The 21,220-nt window shown below is 45.3% G+C and overlaps 1 protein-coding gene across 8 annotated transcripts in view; it reads left to right on the top strand.

The window, feature by feature from the left end:
• Wdr31 (WD repeat domain 31) overlaps positions 1 to 21,220 on the top strand; it is a 30,787-nt gene that overhangs the window by 1,489 nt on the left and 8,078 nt on the right. For 2 of the 8 annotated variants that reach the window (XR_007210020.1, XM_048339494.1), the window contains exons 2-4: positions 14,663 to 14,755; positions 19,098 to 19,238; positions 20,074 to 20,206. Coding sequence is in view for 7 of the 8 variants with exons in the window: in XM_048339494.1 (XP_048195451.1) it covers positions 19,126 to 19,238; positions 20,074 to 20,206 (246 nt within the window). In the remaining variant the exon portion in view is untranslated. Of the gene's footprint in view, positions 1 to 11,534; positions 11,663 to 11,942; positions 12,074 to 12,788; positions 12,808 to 14,662; positions 14,756 to 16,197; positions 16,279 to 17,842; positions 18,424 to 19,097; positions 19,239 to 20,073; positions 20,207 to 21,220 lie in introns of those variants that run through there. The other 6 variants (XM_048339503.1, XM_048339512.1, XM_048339522.1 and 3 more) reach the window with 6 other exon arrangements.

Here is a 21,220-nt window from a genome sequence, read left to right as displayed (position 1 = left end):
ACGCCAGGCCCGCCCCCTCGGCCCGCCGGTGCGCGCGGGCTCTTGGAGCCTCCTCCACACCAGCCCTGCCTGCCACCGCGTCCCACCCGTCTCCCTCCAGCCACTCCACTAAATTAGCGTTTCGTGCGATTTTACATGAACGTGAGACACCAAAGATGGACGCGGCCGTGGAAAACTTTATTATGCACTTTTTAAGTCCCAGGGGGTTGCTAAGGCTCGTTTTTTTATGCCAGTATGGAGCATTCTCACTTAGCTGCTCTTGCTTAAGGTTGGCTCTCTTCCAGCTTGAGCTACACCTCCACTTCTGGCTCTTTGCTGGTTAATTGGAAATAAGAGTCTCACAGACTTTTCTGCTCTGATTGGCTTTGAACCATGGCCCTCAGCTCTCAGTCTCCTGAGTAGCTAGGATTACTGATAACAGCTGCAGCCCTTTTGAGAGGGAGCTTCCAACCAGTGGCTCACCGTGAGGGTCTGGTGTCAGATCGTCCAGCTCAGATCTCTCTTAGAGGGTCGATGTCCTTGGCTGTACATGGCTGCACTGGTTAAGCATCTGGTAGTAGGTGGTGAATACTATTATGATTCCTATTTTTGTAACAGGATTGCAGTTAGTGGTGGGTAGCAATGAGACAGAAATCTAGGCATTTAGACTTAAGGTTATTATGATGAGCTCGTGTGTACGTGTGTTTCTGCACTAAGATTACAGGTGTGAGCCATGGACACTCAGTATGATGAGTTCTTTTTAAATTTCATATTGAACCCAGCAGAAAGACTTTCACAAAATATGGCATTTGCTTCGAAATGTTTTAAATTTGATCATTTGGGACTTTTCTTTTTCTTAATTTTCATTAAGAAAAGTAATATTGGCTGGGGATATGGCCTAGTGGCAAGAGTGCTTGCCTTGTATACATGAGGCCCTGGGTTCAATTCCCCAGTACCACATATACAGAAAACGGCCAGAAGGGGCGCTGTGGCTCAAGTGGCAGAGTGCTAGCCTTGAGCAAAAAGAAGCCAGGGACAGTGCTCAGGCCCTGAGTCCAAGCCCCAGGACTGGCAAAAAACAAAACAAAACAAAACAAAAAAAGAAAAAGTAATATGTGTTTATTTGGAAGAATATACATTAAACAGATGGAAAAGAAACCACCCGCTCCTGTATGATCTGCTACTAGAATGTATCTGGGTTTCACTCCCCACCCCCCATCCCATCCCCACCCCCACACGTGAAATATCAGTCTGAGTCCAGAGGGAGCTTCCTGGCAGGAATCCTGTCCAGTCTGAGCATATGAGGGAGACACTGCTCCCCAAACCCACATGTAGCCTTTAGGAAGTCTTGGCAGAGTGCTGATCACACAGCCTGACCAAAGGTGGAAGTGCCCAGCCCCTGTGTGGTGAAGAGTTTTAAGTGCATCACACCAAGATGCAGATAAAAATCCACAAGAGGAACACTACATCCTGAGACTGGTAGGAGCTGAAGCACCTCTATTCTGAGAGCCCTCTAAGCCACCACTACACTGTGGTAGATGAAAGCCCTGGGCTTCAATCCCCAAGGGGCAAGGGTGCTTACAGCCCTGGAGCCACTCAGACCTGAGTGGAGTTATCTTCCAGTCTGGACACAGTCACCCTCAAAATACAAACATGACACCATGTGACTAGAGAGAGAACAGAGGGGGAATATAGGTCATCGGCTCCACTCCAGCTACACCACGTGTGGCTATGGGACCTTGGTCAGGTTACTTGTCCTGCTGGTCTGTCACTTGCCTCATGTCTACAATGAGGATAATAATAGTACCCAGCTAATGCCCTAAGCAGGGACAGTGAAGAGGCCTGCTTCCAGAATTATCTGTGATCTTGCCTTTGAAGTGCTTAGCCTTGGTGTTCGTCATACACTAGGGAATAATCCCTGTTTTGTTGCACTATGAGGATCTGTAAATACACTTGTTGCAAGTCTCAGAATGCACGCTGTGGAACATTCTTTGGAGTATCAGGCAATGACAGTGCATCCCAGGATGGGGGTGGGGTGATGACCTCATATCAGTGTCCTGACTCCCCTGGCATGAGGATAGAAGTGGGTCTTGGTAATTAGTGACTGTGGTTAGAATTTCTGTTGTTATTTTGGAGATGAAGGGGACAGGGAGAGAAGGGAGGCAGTTAGTGGCCCTCAGGTGGGTTTGTTCCAGAAAGCTGAAGCAAGATCACTAGCTATGCTTCCAGGACCGGACTAGTCAACGTAAAGAGCAAAGGTGGAAGTGAAGTTCACTTAGGAAGGTGACTACAACTGTTCTGTGGCTCATAGATGTTAGGTCCTCTCCCTGAGGGCTACAAGCAGATGCCCCCACCTCATTAAGTCTCCACCCAGTTACCTGGGTAACCTGCAGACCTGGAGCAGTTACCTCCCCTTTCCCGGAAGTCACCTCCTAATCCACCTGGCCACACCCCGTGCCCCTGCCCTAAATAAAGCAGGGCTGGGTGGGGGTCTCTCTCCTCTCTCTCTCTCTCTCTCTCTCTCTCTCTCTCTCTCTCTCTCTCTCTCTCCTCTCTCTCTCTCTCTCTCCTCTCTCTCTCTCTCTCTCTCCTCTCTCTCTCTCTCTCTCTCTCTCGTCTCTCTCTCTCCCTCTCCCTCTCTCTCCCTCCCTCCCTGTCTCTCTCTCTCTCTCCCTCCCTCCCTCCCTCCCCTCTCTCTCTCTCTCTCTCTCTCTCTCTCTCTCTCCCTCCCTCCCTCCCTTCTCTCCGGCCATGGATCATCTTGGCCACAGGCCAGCAGTTCAGTAATAAACGTTCCACCTGCCTGAATACTGCGTGGTGTTCTCCTTTACCGGCTACCTACTTTAAAAACCTAACAATAGATAGGTGGAACTGGAACCAGACAATAGGCCTCTGCCTGAAAAGTGCAGCCAGCCCCGCTGGACCCTGTGCCCACCTGGCCCAGGCGTTCATTACCCCCAGATGGTGACTACAAAGCTTTAGTGTGTGTGTGTGTGTGTGTGTGTGTGTGTGTGTGTGTGTGTGTAAGGAAGATATCTTGGTAAGATTCTCATTGATTAAGTCTAAGGTGGAGGGATGAATCTGCATTTCTTCTAGCAGCCACTTCCTGACTAGGATGCAAATGAGTTCTTTGAACTAAACAATACCCTAAGCAGTAACAATGCCTTATTAATAAGGTAAGGATATCAAGTCAGGGCAGGGGAGGAAGGAGGAGGAGGAAAGAAAGGAAAAAGAAAGAAAGGAAGAAAGAAAGAAAGAAAGAAAGAAAGAAAGAAAGAAAGAAAGAAGAAAGAAAGAAAGAAAGAAAGAAAGAAAGAAAGAAAGAAAGGAAGGAAGGAAGGAAGGAAGGAAGGAAGGAAGGAAGGAAGGAAGGAAGGAAGAAAGAAAGAAAGAAAGAAAGAAAGAAAGAAAGAAAGAAAGAAAGAAAGAAAGAAAGAAAGAAAGAAGAAAGGAAGGAAGATGATTCTCCAGCACCACATATCTAGAAAACGGCCAGAAGTGGCGCTGTGGCTCAAGTGGCAGAGTGCTAGCCTTGAGCAAAAAGAAGCCAGGGACAGTGCTCAGGCCCTGAGTCCAAGCCCCAGGACTGGCCAAAAAAAAAAAAGAAAGAAAGAAGAGGAAGAGGAGGAGGGAGGAAAGAGGAAAGGGGATGGGAGAAAGAAGGAGGAAAGGAGGAAGAAGGGAGGAAGGGAAAGAGGAAATATGATTACAAATAGAGATAGGGATAAGAGATATATAATGTTTATGGGCAGCACTGTTCTGGACTAAGCTCCTGCACTGGAACTCAACAGACTAGACCAAACCAAATGGAGTCATAGATGATCATGTTTAATTTCCACATGACAACATTGAAATTAAGTTATCACAAGCTTGTTTGTCTTATTCTATCTTTCAGAATGTGAAGGGGGGGGGGGAGGAGAAGATATATTACTAACCAAAATAGGAGATTGAAGAGAGAGAGAGAGAGATTATTACCTAGCAGGTCAAATTCAGATCAGGAAAGCTACTCTGTTTTGTGCCTAAGGAAAGGAATTTTAAATGACCTGATTTCTGGTTTTTTTAAGTCCTTTTCTGCCTTATTAATAAAGCCAACCTCTTCTGCTCAGCCATATATTTCATAGAATGAGATATTGCCTAATTCTAGAAACTAAAAGCCAACTAGACTACCTAACTAAATGTATTCTAATTTGGTCTTTTGAATATATGTCTGAGTGTGTACGTCTTGTATGCATGCCGATATAATAGGCACTAAGGACTGAATGAACAGAATGTCTTTCTTTTCCTTCCTCCCTCCCTCCTTCCTTCCTTCTTTCTTTCTTTATTTTTATTTTTTGGCCAGTCCTGGGGCTTGGACTCAGGGCCTGAGCATTGTCCCTGACTTCTTTTTGCTCAAGGCTAGCACTCTGCCACTTGAGCCACAGCACCGCTTCTGGCCATTTTTGGTATATGTGGTGCTGGGGAATTGAACCCAGAGCCTCATGTATACGAGGCAAGCACTCTTGCTACTAGGCCATATCCCCAGACCCCCTTCCTTCCTTCTTTTCATGTTGTGAGGCTTGAACTCTGGGCACTGTTCCTGAGCTTTTAGGTTCACAGCTAGTATTCTACCATTTGAGCCACAGCTCCACTTTTGGCTTTTAAATTTTGTGGGGGAGGGAGGGTAGTTTAGTGGAGATGAGAGTCTCATAGACTTTCCTGCCAGGGCTGGCTTTGAACCACAATCCTCAGATCTCAGCCTCCTGATGAAGTAAGGAGACTGGGTCTGGGCAGTGGGCCTTGATGATGGAGGGCATTCTTTGATTTGCAGATGTGTTTTGAGTTGGTGGGTTCCAGAAAAGTCTTACTCTCTTTAGATGATTGGTTCTTGATTTTCCTTGATTGTATCCATATTTGATTTGTTTTGGTGTATATTTAACATCTTTGTTAGATTTTTGAGTGTCCACTGGTGTTTTATTTACTTTGATTGTGTTTACATCTGATTTGCTTTCTACTTTGTTAAGATTAATTCCATGCACCTTGTGTGGTTTGGGGCATATAAGCCGTGTGTTCATTGTACTCATGGTGGTAAGGCTTTGTGACAAGAGCCTACTAGTGCACCAATAAAGATTCAAATTTGGTGGCTTCCCTGTTCTCCAGACTGGATCTACATACAACACTGAGTAACTATAGGATTACAGGCATGAGCCCCCGACACCTGGCCCCTGAATATGTTGCTCATTGGGAGTCATGGTCAGAAAAGCTTGAAAGCTTCTTTGAGTTCTGCCAGACTTCTGGAGCCTTGGAGGGTGTGGAGGGCTGTAGACGAACTTCAAGGCTGGCCTAAGCAGGACACCCTGCGCTGGGGACAGAGAAGAATAGACCTCTTTGTTATGTTCTAGTCATTCAGCAGGTTTACTAGGCACCCACCTGTGTTTCTGGCCTTGAGACATTGGAGATCCAATGGTAAAGTAGAACAAAGTTACTACCAGGGACAAATGAAAGAGATAGATACGTAATATAACATAGTGGTGATAAGGGCTATAAAAAAGATTCAAGTGTATGATAAGAAAAATTTCCTCTTTCTGTCTCTGTCTCTCTGTCTGTCTGTCTCTGTCTCTCCTTTTCTAGTGTCAGTAGTGGGGCTTGAACTTAGAGCCTGGCATTGTCTCTTAACTTTTTATTCAATCACTTCTAGTTTTTGGATGATTAAATGAAGACGAGTCTTGTGAACTTTCCTGCCTGGACTGGCTTCAAACCACTATTCTCAGATCTCAGTTTTTTGAGTATCTAGGATTACGGGTGTGAGCCACTTTTACCCAGCTGAGAAAATTTCTGAGATGTCCTAATTTTACTCACAACAGAGGATGAAGGGGAGGCTAAATGGGGCATGTTGATCAGTTAATATACTATATGCCAAATACAAAAGATTTTTGCATTTCTGAATATGCTCCACATCCTTTATAGACAGTTCACTGTGCAAAAAAAAACTTATGCCTTCTTCTTCCTCTAAATTTTCAGTATTAAAAAATGATGCATTTTGAACAATGAAATCTAATAATCTTGAGGTTCATAAAAAAACTGGAGGAAGGGCTGGGGATATGGCCTAGTGGCAAGAGTGCTTGCCTCGTCTACATGAGGCCCTGGGTTCAATTCCCCAGCACCACATATACAGAAAATGGCCAGAAGTGGCGCTGTGGCTCAAGTGGTAGAGTCCTAGCCTTGAGTAAAAAAAAAAGAAGCCAGGGACAGTGCTCAGGCCCTGAGTCCAAGCCCCAGGACTGGCCAAAAAAAAACAACAACAACAAAAAAAAAACTGGAGGAATGCCATGCTGCACATGAGAAAAACTCAATTTAGACATGAAAATGCAGGGCTCTGCAGAGTTTGTATGCTTGCCCCCCAAATAAGATCATAGTCAATATTGTAAAATTTAACTCGTAAAATGCAACTTTTTAAATTTCTGCAGTCATTTTGTCCCTTCTCATCCATGCATTTTATGGCATGGGGTATATGCATTTTTAGAGACTTGCTGTTTTTGTCTTTTTTATTGAAAATAGTTCATTTCACCATGCTCATTGGGGGAAAAAATGCAACTGTTACCTATTTCAGCTACTGGTAATTGTGGCATCTGTAACTGTTCAGTGAACCTTTTATTTCAAACATCTATCTCCCTCCCTCCCTTCCTCCTTTCTCCTGCCTCATCCCCCCTCCTACTCTTTCTTTTCTTATTTTTCTTCAGTGCTGGGGATTGATCTTAGGGCCTCAGCATGCTGGCAAGTACTCTACCACTGAGCTACATCCTGGCCACTTTTGAAGATATTTTATGTAGAAACAGTGTCTTTCTGTGCAGCCTAGGCAGGATTCAAATTTGTGATCCTATTGTCTGAGTTTCCTAAGTAGCTGGGATGCAGTGGTGTTGCCTCATCCAGTGCAAAATTATTTTCTTTCTCCTTCCTTCCATATTTGTGAGGCAGGCATTCTACCACTGAGCCTGCATCTCCAGCCTTTCTTTGCACTGATTCTTTTCTGAGATTGGCCTCAGTTTTTGCCTGGTCTCACACCTGAGCCATTATCCTCCTATTTCATGATTTCCGCCATAGTTGGAATGATAGGTAAACACCACCACATCCAACTTTTTCCCTGGAGATGGAATCTCATGAACTTTTTTTGTTCATGTTGGCCTAGAACTACCATCCTCCCAATCGCCCAAATAACTAGAATGACAGGCAAGTGTCCCCCCACACTTAGCTACTTATTGAGATGTTACAAACTCTGTCTGGGCTGCCCTCAAACTTTGGTCTTCCAGATCTCAGCCTCCTACATATCTATGATTACTGGCAGGAGCCACAGTACCTGGCCTACAAGATTTCTTCTTCTACTATGACTTGTGCTGCCCTTCAACAATGAATCTCACATGTGGTATGAAAATTTGGAACAAGTATATTTTAAAAATCCAATATGACAAAGCATTTATTTGCCCCCACTGTATGATACAAGTAGAAATATTTATTCCTTTTTTTGCCAGTCTTGGGGTTTGAACTCAGGGCCTGAGCACTATCCCTGGCTTCTTTTTGCTCAAAGTTAGCACTCTATGTCTTGAGCCACAGCACCACTTCTGCCTTTATGTGTTTATGTGGTACTGAGGAATTGAACCTAGGATGAAGCCCAGAACCTGTCTCTTTGGAAACAATTCACTAAATTTATAAGAGAGACATTATCAAACTAGGCAAGTCTGAAGGTACAGCCAACACAAGCAATAAAAGCCAAGAACTAGGATTGTATTCATGTAAGGAGGCATTGGTTGTGTGGGGCTGAGGGGATGAGAGGTAAGGGGAATGGAGGAGTATACACAATGTTATCTCATTTACATGCATACCATTCTGTGCTAATTGTCTTTCCACACTCTCTTCTTTTTTCATTATTCAATGAGGGGCTGGGATAAAATAGCTCAGGGGGAGAGTGCTTGCCTTGCATGTACTCTAGGTTTGATCCCCAGTAATACACAAAAAAAAGACCCTCAGGGGCTGGGAATATTGCCTAGTAGCAAGAGTGCTTGCCTCATACACATGAAGCCCTGGGTTCGATTGCTCAGCACCACATATATAAAAAATGGCCAGAAGTGGCGCTGTGGCTCAAGTGACAGAGTGCTAGCCTTGAGCAAAAAAGAAGCCAGGGACAGTGCTCAGGCCCTGAGTTTAAGGCCCAGGACTGGCAAAAAAAAAAAAAAAAAAAAAGACCCTCGATAATTATCTACTATAGGCTATCCTTGTACTAACTTATCCCATAGCCAAGAGCCTCATGTGGCTATTTGAATTGAAGGTTGTGTTAATTAACACTAGTACAAATTTAAATTGAGTTATTTACTTGCACTAACCACATTTCACATGCTCCAATACTCCATGGGCTAGAGCTAACACACTGGACATGCAGAAATAAAACATTTCCACTGTGGCAGAATGTTCTACTGCAGGGCTGTATTGATCCCTCAAACACCATCCACACGAGTGTATATAAGACTCGGTTACTGCCTTTGTGGAGCTAGCTGAGTGAGAGAGATAGGACATTAAGATTCACACTGTGTTGGGCAAGTATTTGGACTATGAAAATGCAAATATGGTATAGCCAATTCAATCCAAGAAAGATTTGGGAGAAAAAAAGGGGATGGGCTCTAAGCTGAAGGTTAAAGAGGCAAAGATGGGTGAGGAGATAGAAGCTCTAGACATACAGAACACTGTGTGTAAGGATTCAAAGGTGGAAGTGAGCACCATGAATCCAGAAGCTATAAGTAGTTTATAGTATGGGTGGCAGAGGCAGAAGATGAGGCTAAAGATTGCTGGTCAGGAGGCTGAGATCTGAAGGTTGAAGCCAGCTTAGTCAGGAAAATTCATGAAACTCTTATCTCCAGTTAATTCATTTCTATGCCAGAAGTGGAGGCATGGCTCAAGTAGTAGAGTGCCAACCTTGAGCAAAAAAGCTAAGGGGCAGCATGAAGGCCCTGGGCTCAAGCCTTGGTACCAGGGGGAAAAAAGAAAGATGAGAGGGCTGGGGATATGGCCTAGTGGCAAGAGAGCTTGCCTCGTATACATGAGGCCCTGGGTTCGATTCCCCAGCACCACATATACAGAAAACGGCCAGAAGTGGTGCTGTGGCTCAAGTGGCAAAGTGCTAGCCTTGAGCAAAAAGGAAGCCAGGGACAGTGCTCAGGCCCTGAGTCCAAGGCCCAGGACTGGCCAAAAAAAAAAAAAAAAAAAAAAAAAAAAGAAAGAAAGAAAGATGAGAAAATGAAGCTAAAGAGATATAGAACAAGTCTTATAGACCTGAAAGGTATTTGGATTGACCTTGGCCATCAGTTATCTATTGAACATAACAAACTACCCCATAGTTTAGTGACATAAAATGAAAACTCTGTATTTGCTAATAACTCATTCTGGGGTTTAGCTGCATTGTTCTGCCAATGGTTATTCTCAGTTGCATCATTTGATGGTTCAACTGGGGCTGGATAATATGAATCAGTCTCACTTGGTGCTAGCTGATGGGCCATGCCTCTCAAACAGACTGTTGGGCAAAACCAAGTTCACAAGGCCAGGCCTAATGGAAGACACTGCAAAGATTGGTGGTCATTTTTTTCTTACCGTTCCTAGATGACGTTGACTTGAAACCCAGATGGGTAGACTTTTGTTTGTAAAAGAGAGGCGTTAAAAATAACTCCTAGGGGGGCTGTGGATATAGCCTAGTGGGCAAGAGTGCCTGCCTCGGATACACGAGGCCCTAGGTTCGATTCCCCAGCACCACATATACAGAAAACAGCCAGAAGCGGCGCTGGGGCTCAAGTGGCAGAGTGCTAGCCTTGAGCGGGAAGAAGCCAGGGACAGTGCTCAGGCCCTGAGTCCAAGGCCCAGGACTGGCCAAAAAAAAAAAAAAAAAAAAAAAAAAAAAAAAAATAACTCCTAGGCTCTTAGTGTGGGTGATTGATAGAAGATAGCATCCAACATCTAGAGAAGGAACAAGAGGAAGAACAGGTTTTTGGGGGGAGGGGGAAATGATGTTTCTGGAGTGAGTCATGTGAAGGATGACAAGTCTTTTAGGCAGTGTGGCAGGGTGAAGGTGGATATACAGGTGTGGCTCAGAGACAGAAGTCTAGCTACACTACACAATCAGATTGGGAATAAATATCAGACGTTGTAAACCTTAAGTATCTCCCCAAATGGCTACACCCCCAGACAGCAGCATATTGAGGGTGGGACTCTAGTAACTCAACTTGTAGCTGGCTCCTGAGCCTAGCCCAGTTGCCTTAGCACAAAGCAATAAATCCTAGCACAAAGCAATAAGAGGGATCAAACTTGTAGGAAGAGCTTCAATCTGAAATAAGGTCAGTGTTTTAAGTGGTATGGGGGTGCAGCATAGCTCCTTTCGTGGGGAGGGGGAGGCAGGGGAACAGTCTCCCAATAAGTCCATTAACTTAGAAAGTAATGAGTGCATCACCAAGGAGGGAGCATCAGGGCCTTGAAAGCCTCAAACCAGGGTTACTTCAAAGGAGATTCTCTCCCTGGGTTGGAAGATAGAGCCAGTGGCCAGAATTGATCTTCTGTGAGGACAAACTTAGCTGGTCACATCCATTGCCCATGCTCACCCAACTTTCAGAGATTCTACAAATCCCTTCCATTGGAAGATCTGCCCATTGATGGGGGTGGGGTGGGGAGGGTGAGGGTGCAAAAGAAATGTTGGTTAGGAGCCTATCCATTCACTCACTTATTCAATTTCCTTTTTGTGCCAGTATTGGGGCTTAAACTCAGGTCCTGGTCACTGTCCCTTAGCGTTTTTGCTCAAGGCTGGTACTCTTACCACTTGAGCTACAGCACCACTTCCAGCTTTTTTTTTTTTTTTTTTGGTTAATTGATGATAAGAATTTCATGGACTTTTTCTGCCTGGGCTGGTTTCAAACTGAGATCCTCCGATCTCAGCCTCCTGAGTAGCTAGGATTACAGGTGTTAGCCATCTGCTCCCAGCTATTCCATTCCTTCGCCCCCCCCCCCCCCCATAAGCCCGGTTACATTATCAGACATTCTTCAAGCCCCATACTGTGTGCACCTGGCATGGAGATGAGTCGAGTCTAGCCTGGAAGTTACGCAACCGAAGCTGCCCGAACTTCCATCTCATAGCTGCTGTTAGTTTCTCCGTCTTCCCACTTGGATCTCGGAAAAGATAGGAACGATTTCTTGCTACGATGCCAGGCTGTTACAATTTGTTGAAAAGGAATGGGAGAGTAGGGTGCTGAGAAAGTGTGCAAGAGGAAACACCCGGGAGAAGTTCAAAGAAAGAAGGCAACACCTTCTTCCGGGTAAGTAAAGAATTAAAGGACCGCATTTGTTAAATGCTTTTCCAGCGGCTCTTACAGAGGTGCAGCTTGGCTCGGGTTATGTAAATTCGCCGGGAGGGGGCGTGGACTTGGGCACGTCCGCTTTTACCCTAAGACAGGCGCGCCAGGTGCTCTCGGTTCTGGGTCCCCGAAAGACTTCCGGCGAGCGGCGCGGAACCTAAGTTCTGAGTCCTTGGGAGGCGCGCCCGGAGCTTTTTTTTGCGGCGACTCCCGCCCTAGCAACGCGCGCTTCGTTGCTAGGGGCGGAGGTTGGGCCGGCCGTGGAGGCTACGGATGCCCGCTTTGCGTCCCTGCGGGCCTGTCAGCATCAGCCTTGCCACAGCCCACCGGTGGGTACGGAGCCCGAGGTGGCAGAAAGGGGAGCGGCGGGGAGCTGGGGGCGGGGGGTTCACCTAATCGCAGCTGGGTGGAGGGCTTCGGAGCGTCCGCACTGGGCTGGAGGCTTCTGGCTTCGCGTGGGGGCGCGGGGTGGCGGGAAGCGGGCTCCCGGTTCTTACACACGGCGGGATAAGCTGCAGCAGTGCGGATCGTGGACCGGGAGGGGAGCATTTGACATCCGAAGAGCCACAAGGGGGAAAACCTCGGAGTCCTGAGACCTCGCTGGCTTCGACCCTCTGGGCTGGGGTCTCATTTAGCCACCCGTGGACCCGGACGGCCTCCCGCGTGCCGCGGCCCTCGCTTTTCTTCCTATTACAACATTGGCTTGGATGTCTTGATCTCCGAGACGGTGGGTTAGAGGGGTGCAGAGAATGACTTGGGACGAGAGGAGGATGGGAAACTAGCACGAGAGCCAAAAGGACCAGGGAAATAACGTTCTGGTCCGCCCAGCCCTGCCCTTGTCACAACCCTCAAGACAAGTCCCAACCCTATGGGTTCCAGTTTTGTCATGGAACATAAAGGCTAGATATGTGTCAAGGAATATCGCAGTAGAAGGATCAAAGAATTCCCCGAGCTTATGTGTAGAGTAACACCTGGCAACCTGTAGTGTTATTGTCAGGACCTTTGGAAAGCAGATTTTGACAGAAATAGGTCCTGGGGTTCATCTGGAACAAACAGGGACATCATGAAAGGCTTTTCTCAAGTCCGTCCAGCCTTTCTGGGTTGAAGTGTGAGATGCAGTAGGGTGATTGGGCCCTGAGGAATGTTGTTGGGTAGTCTCAAAGGGCCATTGTAAAGTGGGACACCTGTAATCCTAGCCTGAGATCTGAGGATCATGGTCCAGAGTCAGCTTTGGCAGAAAAAGTCTGTAAGACTCATCTCCAATTAGCCAGAAAAAAAAACCTGGAGTGGAGCTGTGGCTCAAGTGGTAGAGCTCCAGCTTTGAGAAAAAAAAATAACCTCAGATTACAGCACTCAGGCCGGAGTTCAAGATCCAGGACAGCTCCCCCCCCCCAAAAAAAAAAAAAACCAACCAAGACCACTGTAGTTGAGTGTGGTGGTACATGCCTATAATCCCAGCACTCAGAAGGCTAAGGTAGGAGGCTTGCTATTTTAAAGCCATCTTTCCCTCCCTCCCTCCCTGTTTCCCTCCCTCCCTCCCTCCCTCCCTCCCTCCCTCCCTTCCATCCTTCCTTCCTTCCTTCCTTCTTTCCTTCCTTCCTTCCTTCCTTCCTTCCTTCCTCATTCCCAGCCATTGGTTGAAATGCAGTATTGTCAAATTTTGCCCTATCTTTCCTCGAACAATGACTCTTCAGATCTGTCTCCCACATAGCTAGGATTATAGGCTTGAGCCACTGAGCCCGCCCCTTAAGTACTATTTTTTAACATTCACAGAAGCCAGCAATAAAGTTATTATCACATTTTATACTTAGGAAGCTGAAATTTAAAAAGGCTCAGAAACTTGCCCAAGGCCACAGGAAACCTGTAATTCAGACCTAGCCCAAATTCAGATAGTGGTGCACCTTAGCAAATCTCTCTCCTCTCTCTTTGTCTCTCTCTGTGTCTCTGTCTCTGTCTCTGTCTCTCTCTGCCTGTGGCTGGGACTTGAACTCAGTACCTTATACTTTCAATTCATTGACTAGTGCTCTACCAACTGAGCCATGCCTCCAACCTCAAAGGTTGGTTATTTTTTTCAAATGTTATTCTAGTTGTACTCTTGATTCTCAAAATAGACTGCACTTTCTATCAATTATTAGAATTTATTAAACCCTTAGACTTGTTAAAAATGCAATATTTGTTCTGTTTAGATGTTTATAGGGACTAGGAATGTGTCTCAGTGGTAGAGTGCTTGCCTACCATGCATGAAGGCCTGGGTTCGATTCCTCAGTACCACATAAACAGAAAAAGCCAGAAGTGGTGCTGTGGCTCAAGTGGTAGAATGCTAGCCTTGAGTAAAAGAAGCCAGGGACAGTGCTCAGGCCCTGAGTCTCAAGCCCCAGGACTGGCAAAAAAAAAAGCTTAGATGTTTATAATGGTCTCCATCTCTGTGCTAGAAGTCAGGAGATCTACCTAGTTATAATTTTGAACAAATAATATTTGTGAGTTCACATCTTTAAATGAGTCTGTGAGTGATAATTTGGAAACGGTTTCCCACTTCAAGTTCTATGATCCATACTTATTTAAAACAAGAGAGGGGGCTGGGAATATAGCCTAGTGATAAAGTGCTCATCTCATATACATGAAGCCCTGGGTTCAATTCCTCAGGACCACGTATATATAAAAGGCCAGAAGCGGTGCTGTGGCTCATGTTGGCAGAGTGCTAGCCTTGAGCAAAAGGAAGTCAAGGACAGTGCTCAGGCCCTGAGTTCAAGCCCCAGGACTGGCAAAAAACAAAACAAAACAAAACAAACAGCCAAGCATGCTGTCTCACAGCGGTAATCCTAGCTACTTGGAATCCTGAGATTGGGAGAATTGTGGTTCAAAGTCAGCCTGGGAAGATAGTTTGAGATCTCTCATCTCAACTAATAAAAAGCTAGGCAATTTGGTAAATTTTTGTCATCTCAGTTGCATGGAAAGCAAAAATAGGATTTCTGTGTAAGCTGGCCTAATCTAGGCTAAAAGCAAGACTCTATTAGAAAATAATGAAAGCAAAACAGGCTGGGAGAATGACTCACATGGTAGATGGTCTACATAAGACCCTAAATTCAAACCCTAGTATCACAAAAGAAAGATGTATAGTGAACACTATGGTACATTTTTTACTTGTAGAAATATGAAAATTATAATCTTGGAATATGGTAACCTATTTCTGTCTTTGAGTGGGACAACCATCTTTTCAGTTAAACATAGAATGAATGTATAAAAACAGATTTCTCTTGAAAATCTCTTCAGTGCACATGCATGCTTAGCCATGGAAGAGATTAACGTGAACATCTTTTCACTAATTACAGAGATTAGGAAGTGGCTGCCTGAACTATTTTCCAAAGGATAAACATTACAGACTGAACATGGCAGCTCACTAAGAAGATCGTATTGATTTGGGGGTAAGTAGTTCTAAAGTTTCCTTTTCTTCAGACTGTCTCACGAATACCCTTCACCTGGGCAATATGGCTTTCTGAAGATAGCAGCTAAGACTGTAATCAGTTGTAAGCCAGCCAATCTACTTTTAGAGCTGCAGTTGCCAGTGACCTAGATCTATGGACAGCGTCTGTCTGGAGTCTGTTCTATGACAGTTTTGATGGATTAAGCTGGCAGAAACCCTCTATCTAGCTACAAACAGTACCCACCAGCTTTCCGGAAGTTGTCTTGCAGTCTGAGCACATCTTTTTTTAAAATTTAATTTATTAATTGAACACAAATTTTTTTACAAGGTGTTGTGCAAAAAGGGTACAGTTACATAGTAGGGCAGTGTGTACATTTCTTGTGATATCTTACGCCCTGTTTTTCTATCCCTTCTCTAGGTCAGGTAGACATATATACAATACACAATGTACCAAGAACATATACAGTAGCTACATGGCCACGCCCAAGAAAGTTCGCCTAGGGCTTTAAATGTAATGTCGATATTAGACAATATGTTGAGAGTAGTCTTATATGAACGTACATACATAGCTTTTGAGCTATTGTATTCCCCTGAGAGGTCAATTTTTGACCTTTATATGTTGAGTAATTGTTTGGTTTTAGTTACATACTGTTGGGTCGCTGCCCCAATGCTGTGGGGAATACCATTTGACAAGCAGTTTTTGGTTTCACAGACTTGGTCTCTACTGTCTCTCCGTCTCTCTTTCTTTTTTTTTTTTTTTGGCCAGTCCTGGGCCTTGGACTCAGGGCCTGAGCACTGTCCCTGGCTTCTTCCCGCTCAAGGCTAGCACTCTGCCACTTGAGCCACAGCGCCGCTTCTGGCCGTTTTCTGTATATGTGGTGCTGGGGAATCGAACCTAGGGCCTCGTGTATCCGAGGCAGGCACTCTTGCCACTAGGCTATATCCCCAGCCCTCCGTCTCCCTTTCTTAACAGTTATATATCAGGGAGATCATGCCCCTTTGTTTTCTGTGTTCTAGGCTTGTCTCGCTCAACATTATTTGTTCGAGTTCTGACCATTTCCCTGCGAATAACAGTATTTCACCATTCCTAATTGCTATGTAGTATTCCATTGTGTATAAGTACCATATTTTTTGGATCCATTCGTCTGTGGAGGGGCATCTGGGTTGTTTCCATATTTTGGCTATTGTGAATTGTGCCACGATAAACATGGAAGTACAAATGTCTTTTTGATATCTTGGGTTTTGCTGTTTAGGATAGATGCCTAGGAGTGGTATGGCTGGGTCATAGGGTAGGTCTATATTGAGCTTTTTGAGAAACCTCCATACTGTTCTCCAAAGTGGTTGTACTAATTTGCACTCCCACCAACAATGGGGAAGGGTTCCTCTTTCCCCGCACCCCCTCCAGCATTTGTTATTGCCTGAGTGTCTGAGCACATCTTGTGGCCTCTGACAAAGACTCCTAGAACATCTGGACTAGAAGGCACTTTAGATTCTCTACTTCTGTGAACTACTTGAGGCACAAAGATAACTAATGACATAGTCTATAAAAAATCATGTTAGTGGGCTGGGGATATAGCCTAGTGGCAAGAGTGCCTGCCTCGGATACACGAGGCCCTAGGTTCGATTCCCCAGCACCACATATACAGAAAACGGCCAGAAGCGGCGCTGTGGCTCAAGTGGCAGAGTGCTAGCCTTGAGCGGGAAGAAGCCAGGGACAGTGCTCAGGCCCTGAGTCCAAGGCCCATGACTGGCCAAAAAAAAAACAAAAAATCATGTTAGTGTCTTGTTATGTTAGACAGGAAGGCTGAGGCCCAGAGTGGGGACTGGAGCCACTCAAGGATGAGACAGTGCTGGGCCCAGAGCTCGGGACTGTCTGTGCCACAGCCTGGGTCCTTGCCACTGTGTTGTACCTTTGTACAGGTCTCCTGCTCCTGTCAAGGGTATCAGTCCTAGCAAGTACGTGTGTATATAGTGTGTGTGTGTGTGTGTGTGTGTGTGTGTGTGTGAGCTACGCTTCTGAGAAACTCCATTTTTCAATGGTAGTGGTATGAGTGAGACTGTTGGCTTGGTGAGTTTTCCCTGTCCTCTCCTGATAGACAGTTCTCTCTGGAGCCAGGCTGGTCAAAACTCAGAGACATTCATCTCTCCCAAACAGACCCCCAGAAGGAGCAGAGGCCAGGCATTCCACTGTCCCCTCAGCCCTTGTTTTAAGGAACAGCTGCTTGTGGATAACACAGGACCTGGAGATGTTCCCCCTAGACAGATTCCTTCAGTACCAGAAAATGTCTCTTCTTGGTGTACCACCATTATTGGTGGACCAGCAACTTGTTACATAGTGAATGGAGGGGATATCTCAGAATCATAATTCATTCTTCCTCTTAGCTCTAGCCTTGTTTGTTGATGGAGCCAATGTAAGTAAATTGGGAAAGTAATTTGTATTTAGATATCTATCACCCTGTTATTAACATGATTTAATTGCTAGATCAATTACTAAGAATGTTATTATGTTTTTGCAAATCCCTTTCATGTTTGGCTGAAACAGAACACAATGTGTTTTTTTTCTTATCTGCTTCTACAGCCAATCAGTTGTAATATGTTGCTTGTGTTGAAATGTAAAAATAAAGTCAGATTGGGCTAGGAATATGGCCTAGTGGCAAGAGTGCTTGCCTCATATACATGAAGCCCTGGGTTCGATTCCCCAGCACCACATATATAGAAAACAGCCAGAAGTAGCACTGTGGCTCAAGTGGCAGAGTGCTAGCCTTGAGCAAAAAGAAGCCAGGGACAGTGCTCAGGCCCTGAGTCCAAGCCCAAGACTGGCAAAATAAATAAATAAATAAATAAATAAATAAATAAATAAATAAATAAAGTCAGATCTAGATGCTCATGGCTCACACGTATAATCCTAGCTCCTCAGGAGGCTGAGATCCTGGATTGTGGTTCAAAGTCAGCCCAGGCAGAAGAAAGAGTCTGTGAAACACTTATCTCTAATTAAGCACCCCCCCCCAAAAAAAAAGACCGGAAGTAGAGTTATGGCTCAAGTGGTAGAGCACTAGCCTTGAGCAACAAAACTCAGAGACAGTGCCCAAGCCCTGAGTTCAAGCCCCAGGACTAGCACACACACACAAAAAGAAACCTCACAGACTCCTTAAAAGACTCAGAAACCCTCCCCCGCCCAGTGGTCCTCAGATCACATTTGGAGATCTACTGGCCTAGATCATTACCTGTAGGGTCTTGTTTACTGCAATACAGGTAGCATCTAATGCTCACTGCAGAGGAACCTCATAATCTTGTGCTGATTCAGAGATGTAACACATGAACTTGTCTCAGAAGAGCCTAGGAACAGGGAAGTCATCACTTTTTGGAATGACCAAGGCTTTTCTCTTTCAGAAGCAATGTGGTTTATGTTCTGTTTCCTTCTTCCCTCTCTCCCTTCTCTCCCTTTCTCTCTTTTTCTCTCTTTCCTTTCTTCTTTCTGTTCTGGGCATTGAACCCAGGGACTCAGTTTTTAGGTACCACTTAAGAAATGTCCCCAGCCTCTTTTTTGCTTCAGTTGTTTTTTCAGGTAGGATCTTGCAATATGCCTGGGGATTTGGACTGTTATCCATGGCCTGTCCAAGGTCTGGCATTGGACAAAAAGCACAAGACCCTATCTGAAAAATAACTAAAGTAAGAAAGGACTAGAGCTGTGGCTCAATTGGAAGAGTGCTTGCCTAGCAAGCACAAGGGGATAGATTGACAGTATATGTATGTGTGTCTGTGTGTGAGCACGTGTATGTATACACACACACACACACACACACACACATATTATATGGTCATGTTGCTTAAACTCAGGGCCTGGGAGCTGTCCCTGAGCTCTTTCCTTCAAGGCTAGTGCTCAGCCATTTTGAGCCACAGCGCCACTTCCAGTTTTTTTGGCCAGTCCTAGGCCGTGAACTCAGGGCCTGAGCACTGTCCCTGGCTTCTTTTTTGCTCAAGGCTAGCACTCTGCCACTTGAGCCACAGCACCACCTCTGGCCATTTTCTGTATATGTGGTGCTGAGGAATCAAGCCCAGGGCCTCATGTATAAGAGGCAAGCACTCTTGCCACTAGGCCATACTCCCAGCCCACTTCCAGTTTTTGAGTGGTTAATTGAGATGAGTCTCATGGGGACTTTTCTACCCAGGCTAGCTTTGAACCAAGATCCTCAGATCTCAGCCTCCTAAGTAGCTAAGATTATAGGTGTGAGCCACCAGTACCTGGTCCCAGAAATAATTTTTTAAAAAGATGTAACCTAACTTTACTACCATTACTGTGCCTAATAAAATTCACACTATGCCTTCTTCTCTTTACCACACAGGGAACACAAATCCTAGCAACTACAAGGAATGCTACTACTCAGATGCCAACTGAAACAAGCCCCTCAGAAGGTTCAGTGTAGACTCTGTGCCGTGATGGGGAAACTGCAGAGCAAACTCAAATACAGCACTTACAAGTACAGGTACAGCAATGCTACCCTGGGTTCCTGACTTTGATCAAGCCCCTTTCACCTTCTCCTACTCTGTATAACATAGCCTAGACTACATAGGGGGATCCCGTCTCAACAAGCAAACAAAACAAAAGGAAGAGAAGGCCCAGAGCCAGTGCGGTGGCCTTACCCTCCCCAGCAGCTCGTTCTGCTCCCTGTGCACAGGAACTAGTCTGCTTCTTAGCCAGTGTCCACCCAGCACATGGAGGAGCCCTGCAGCTTTGGGATTTGTTTCTAGTATGAGCAAAGACTCTTGGGGAGTCCCCCCTCTTTTTTTTCATTTTAATTTCTTTTTTTTTAATAGTGCAAGGGTTTGGATTCAGGGCTTGTTCTTCCCAGGTAGGCACTGTCACACTTTTGCCACCCTGCTAGCCATTTTTATTTTGAATAGGGTCTTTTGCTTTTGCCTGGACCATTCTGTACTGTGATTTTCCTATTTACACTTCCCACATAGCTAGTATGGCAAGGGTACATACTGGGATTTATTGGTTAAGAAGGAGTCTCAAGGACTTTTTGTCTCAGCTGGCTTTGAACTGTGATCCTTCCAAGTAGCTGGAACTGCAGGTGTGAGCCACTTCACCCAATCCAGGATTCTCGTTCATCAGATTCCAGTTACTCACTCTGACCATTTACAGAATGAATAATATGGCCAAGTTGTCCTATCCCTTTTCCCTACTCTTTTTTCTCTCTTCCCCCCAACCACGCCCTCCAGCCTGCCCTGAACAGCCACCAACACCACTTTCTTCTGTCCCTCGTTGCCATGTCCACTCTCAGACCTCAGGACTCTCATTTTCTGTCCTCTCTGCAGCAGGTCTGATGGGATTATAGAAGAAAGAATACAAAGTAGAACTTCTCAAGAGTATATCCCTGCTCACATGGATGCTGTCTCTGTGGTCGCTGCTCTGAACTCAGACCTTTGTGTCTCTGGGGGAAAAGATAAGGTGAGCTCCACTGTGTCCCCAAGAAGCCAGCTTGCTGCAGGAAGAGAGGATGCCTTGAGAGGAAGAGTAGGTTTGTTGTTCTAGCCACAGGCCGATTAGGGTAACATAACAGTATGGGCTCAGAGTTAGAAGGCCTGAGTTTAAGTCCTTGCTCCACCCCTTCCTGTTCCATTAGGCCAGACTTTACATTTTTTTTTTTTTTTTTTTGGCCAGTCCTGGGCCTTGGACTCAGGGCCTGAGCACTGTCCCTGGCTTCTTCCCGCTCAAGGCTAGCACTCTGCCACTTGAGCCACAGCGCCGCTTCTGGCCGTTTTCTGTATATGTGGTGCTGGGGAATCGAACCTAGGGCCTCGGGTATACCAAGGCAGGCACTCTTGCCACTAGGCTATATCCCCAGCCCAGACTTTACATTTTTTGAACTTCAGTTTCAGTGTCTGTTCCATAAGGATCATAGCAATAGTCTGACATGGCCCTTGTGAGGATTAATTAAATGAGAATGTACATAAGAGCCTTAACCCTGTTCCAGGCCACCTGAGTGCTTTTTATAACCACAGGTATTATTCCAACCAACATAGGAGTTGTTGGCAAAAGGAACATTCTAGTCTCTTCTCTTTTGCCAGAATCTACACCATGGTTCTTCCCTTGTAGGTTTTGGCCTTGCCTCCCAGGGTCACTTTGAATCTGATCACTTTCTCTCATATTAGGATCTAGCCAATGCTTGCTGCTAGAATATTATTGGTAGCAGAAATGCTTATTGCTTTTGAAGAGAGTAATACATTTTAGTAGTGTTTTAGAATCTTCAAATCTATAGCTTGCCGACTGTATTTTGCTTGTTCTAAGATACATTTACTTTCAAACTCTTAACATTTCAAATCAGGATACTTTTATGTATTATAACCTAGTTGGTACAGTTTGTCTTAAAATCTACATCATCTTAGACATAAGAAACTGGTATTTATGTTCAATGTAATAGGACTGGGTCCACAAGAGGACATGTTCCTTCTTCCACCAGTG

This window comes from Perognathus longimembris, chromosome 1 (assembly GCF_023159225.1).
Source record: "Perognathus longimembris pacificus isolate PPM17 chromosome 1, ASM2315922v1, whole genome shotgun sequence".
Lineage (NCBI taxonomy): Eukaryota > Metazoa > Chordata > Mammalia > Rodentia > Heteromyidae > Perognathus > Perognathus longimembris.
Note: the sequence above shows the minus strand (reverse complement) of the source record. Positions and strands in the feature narration are given on the sequence as shown.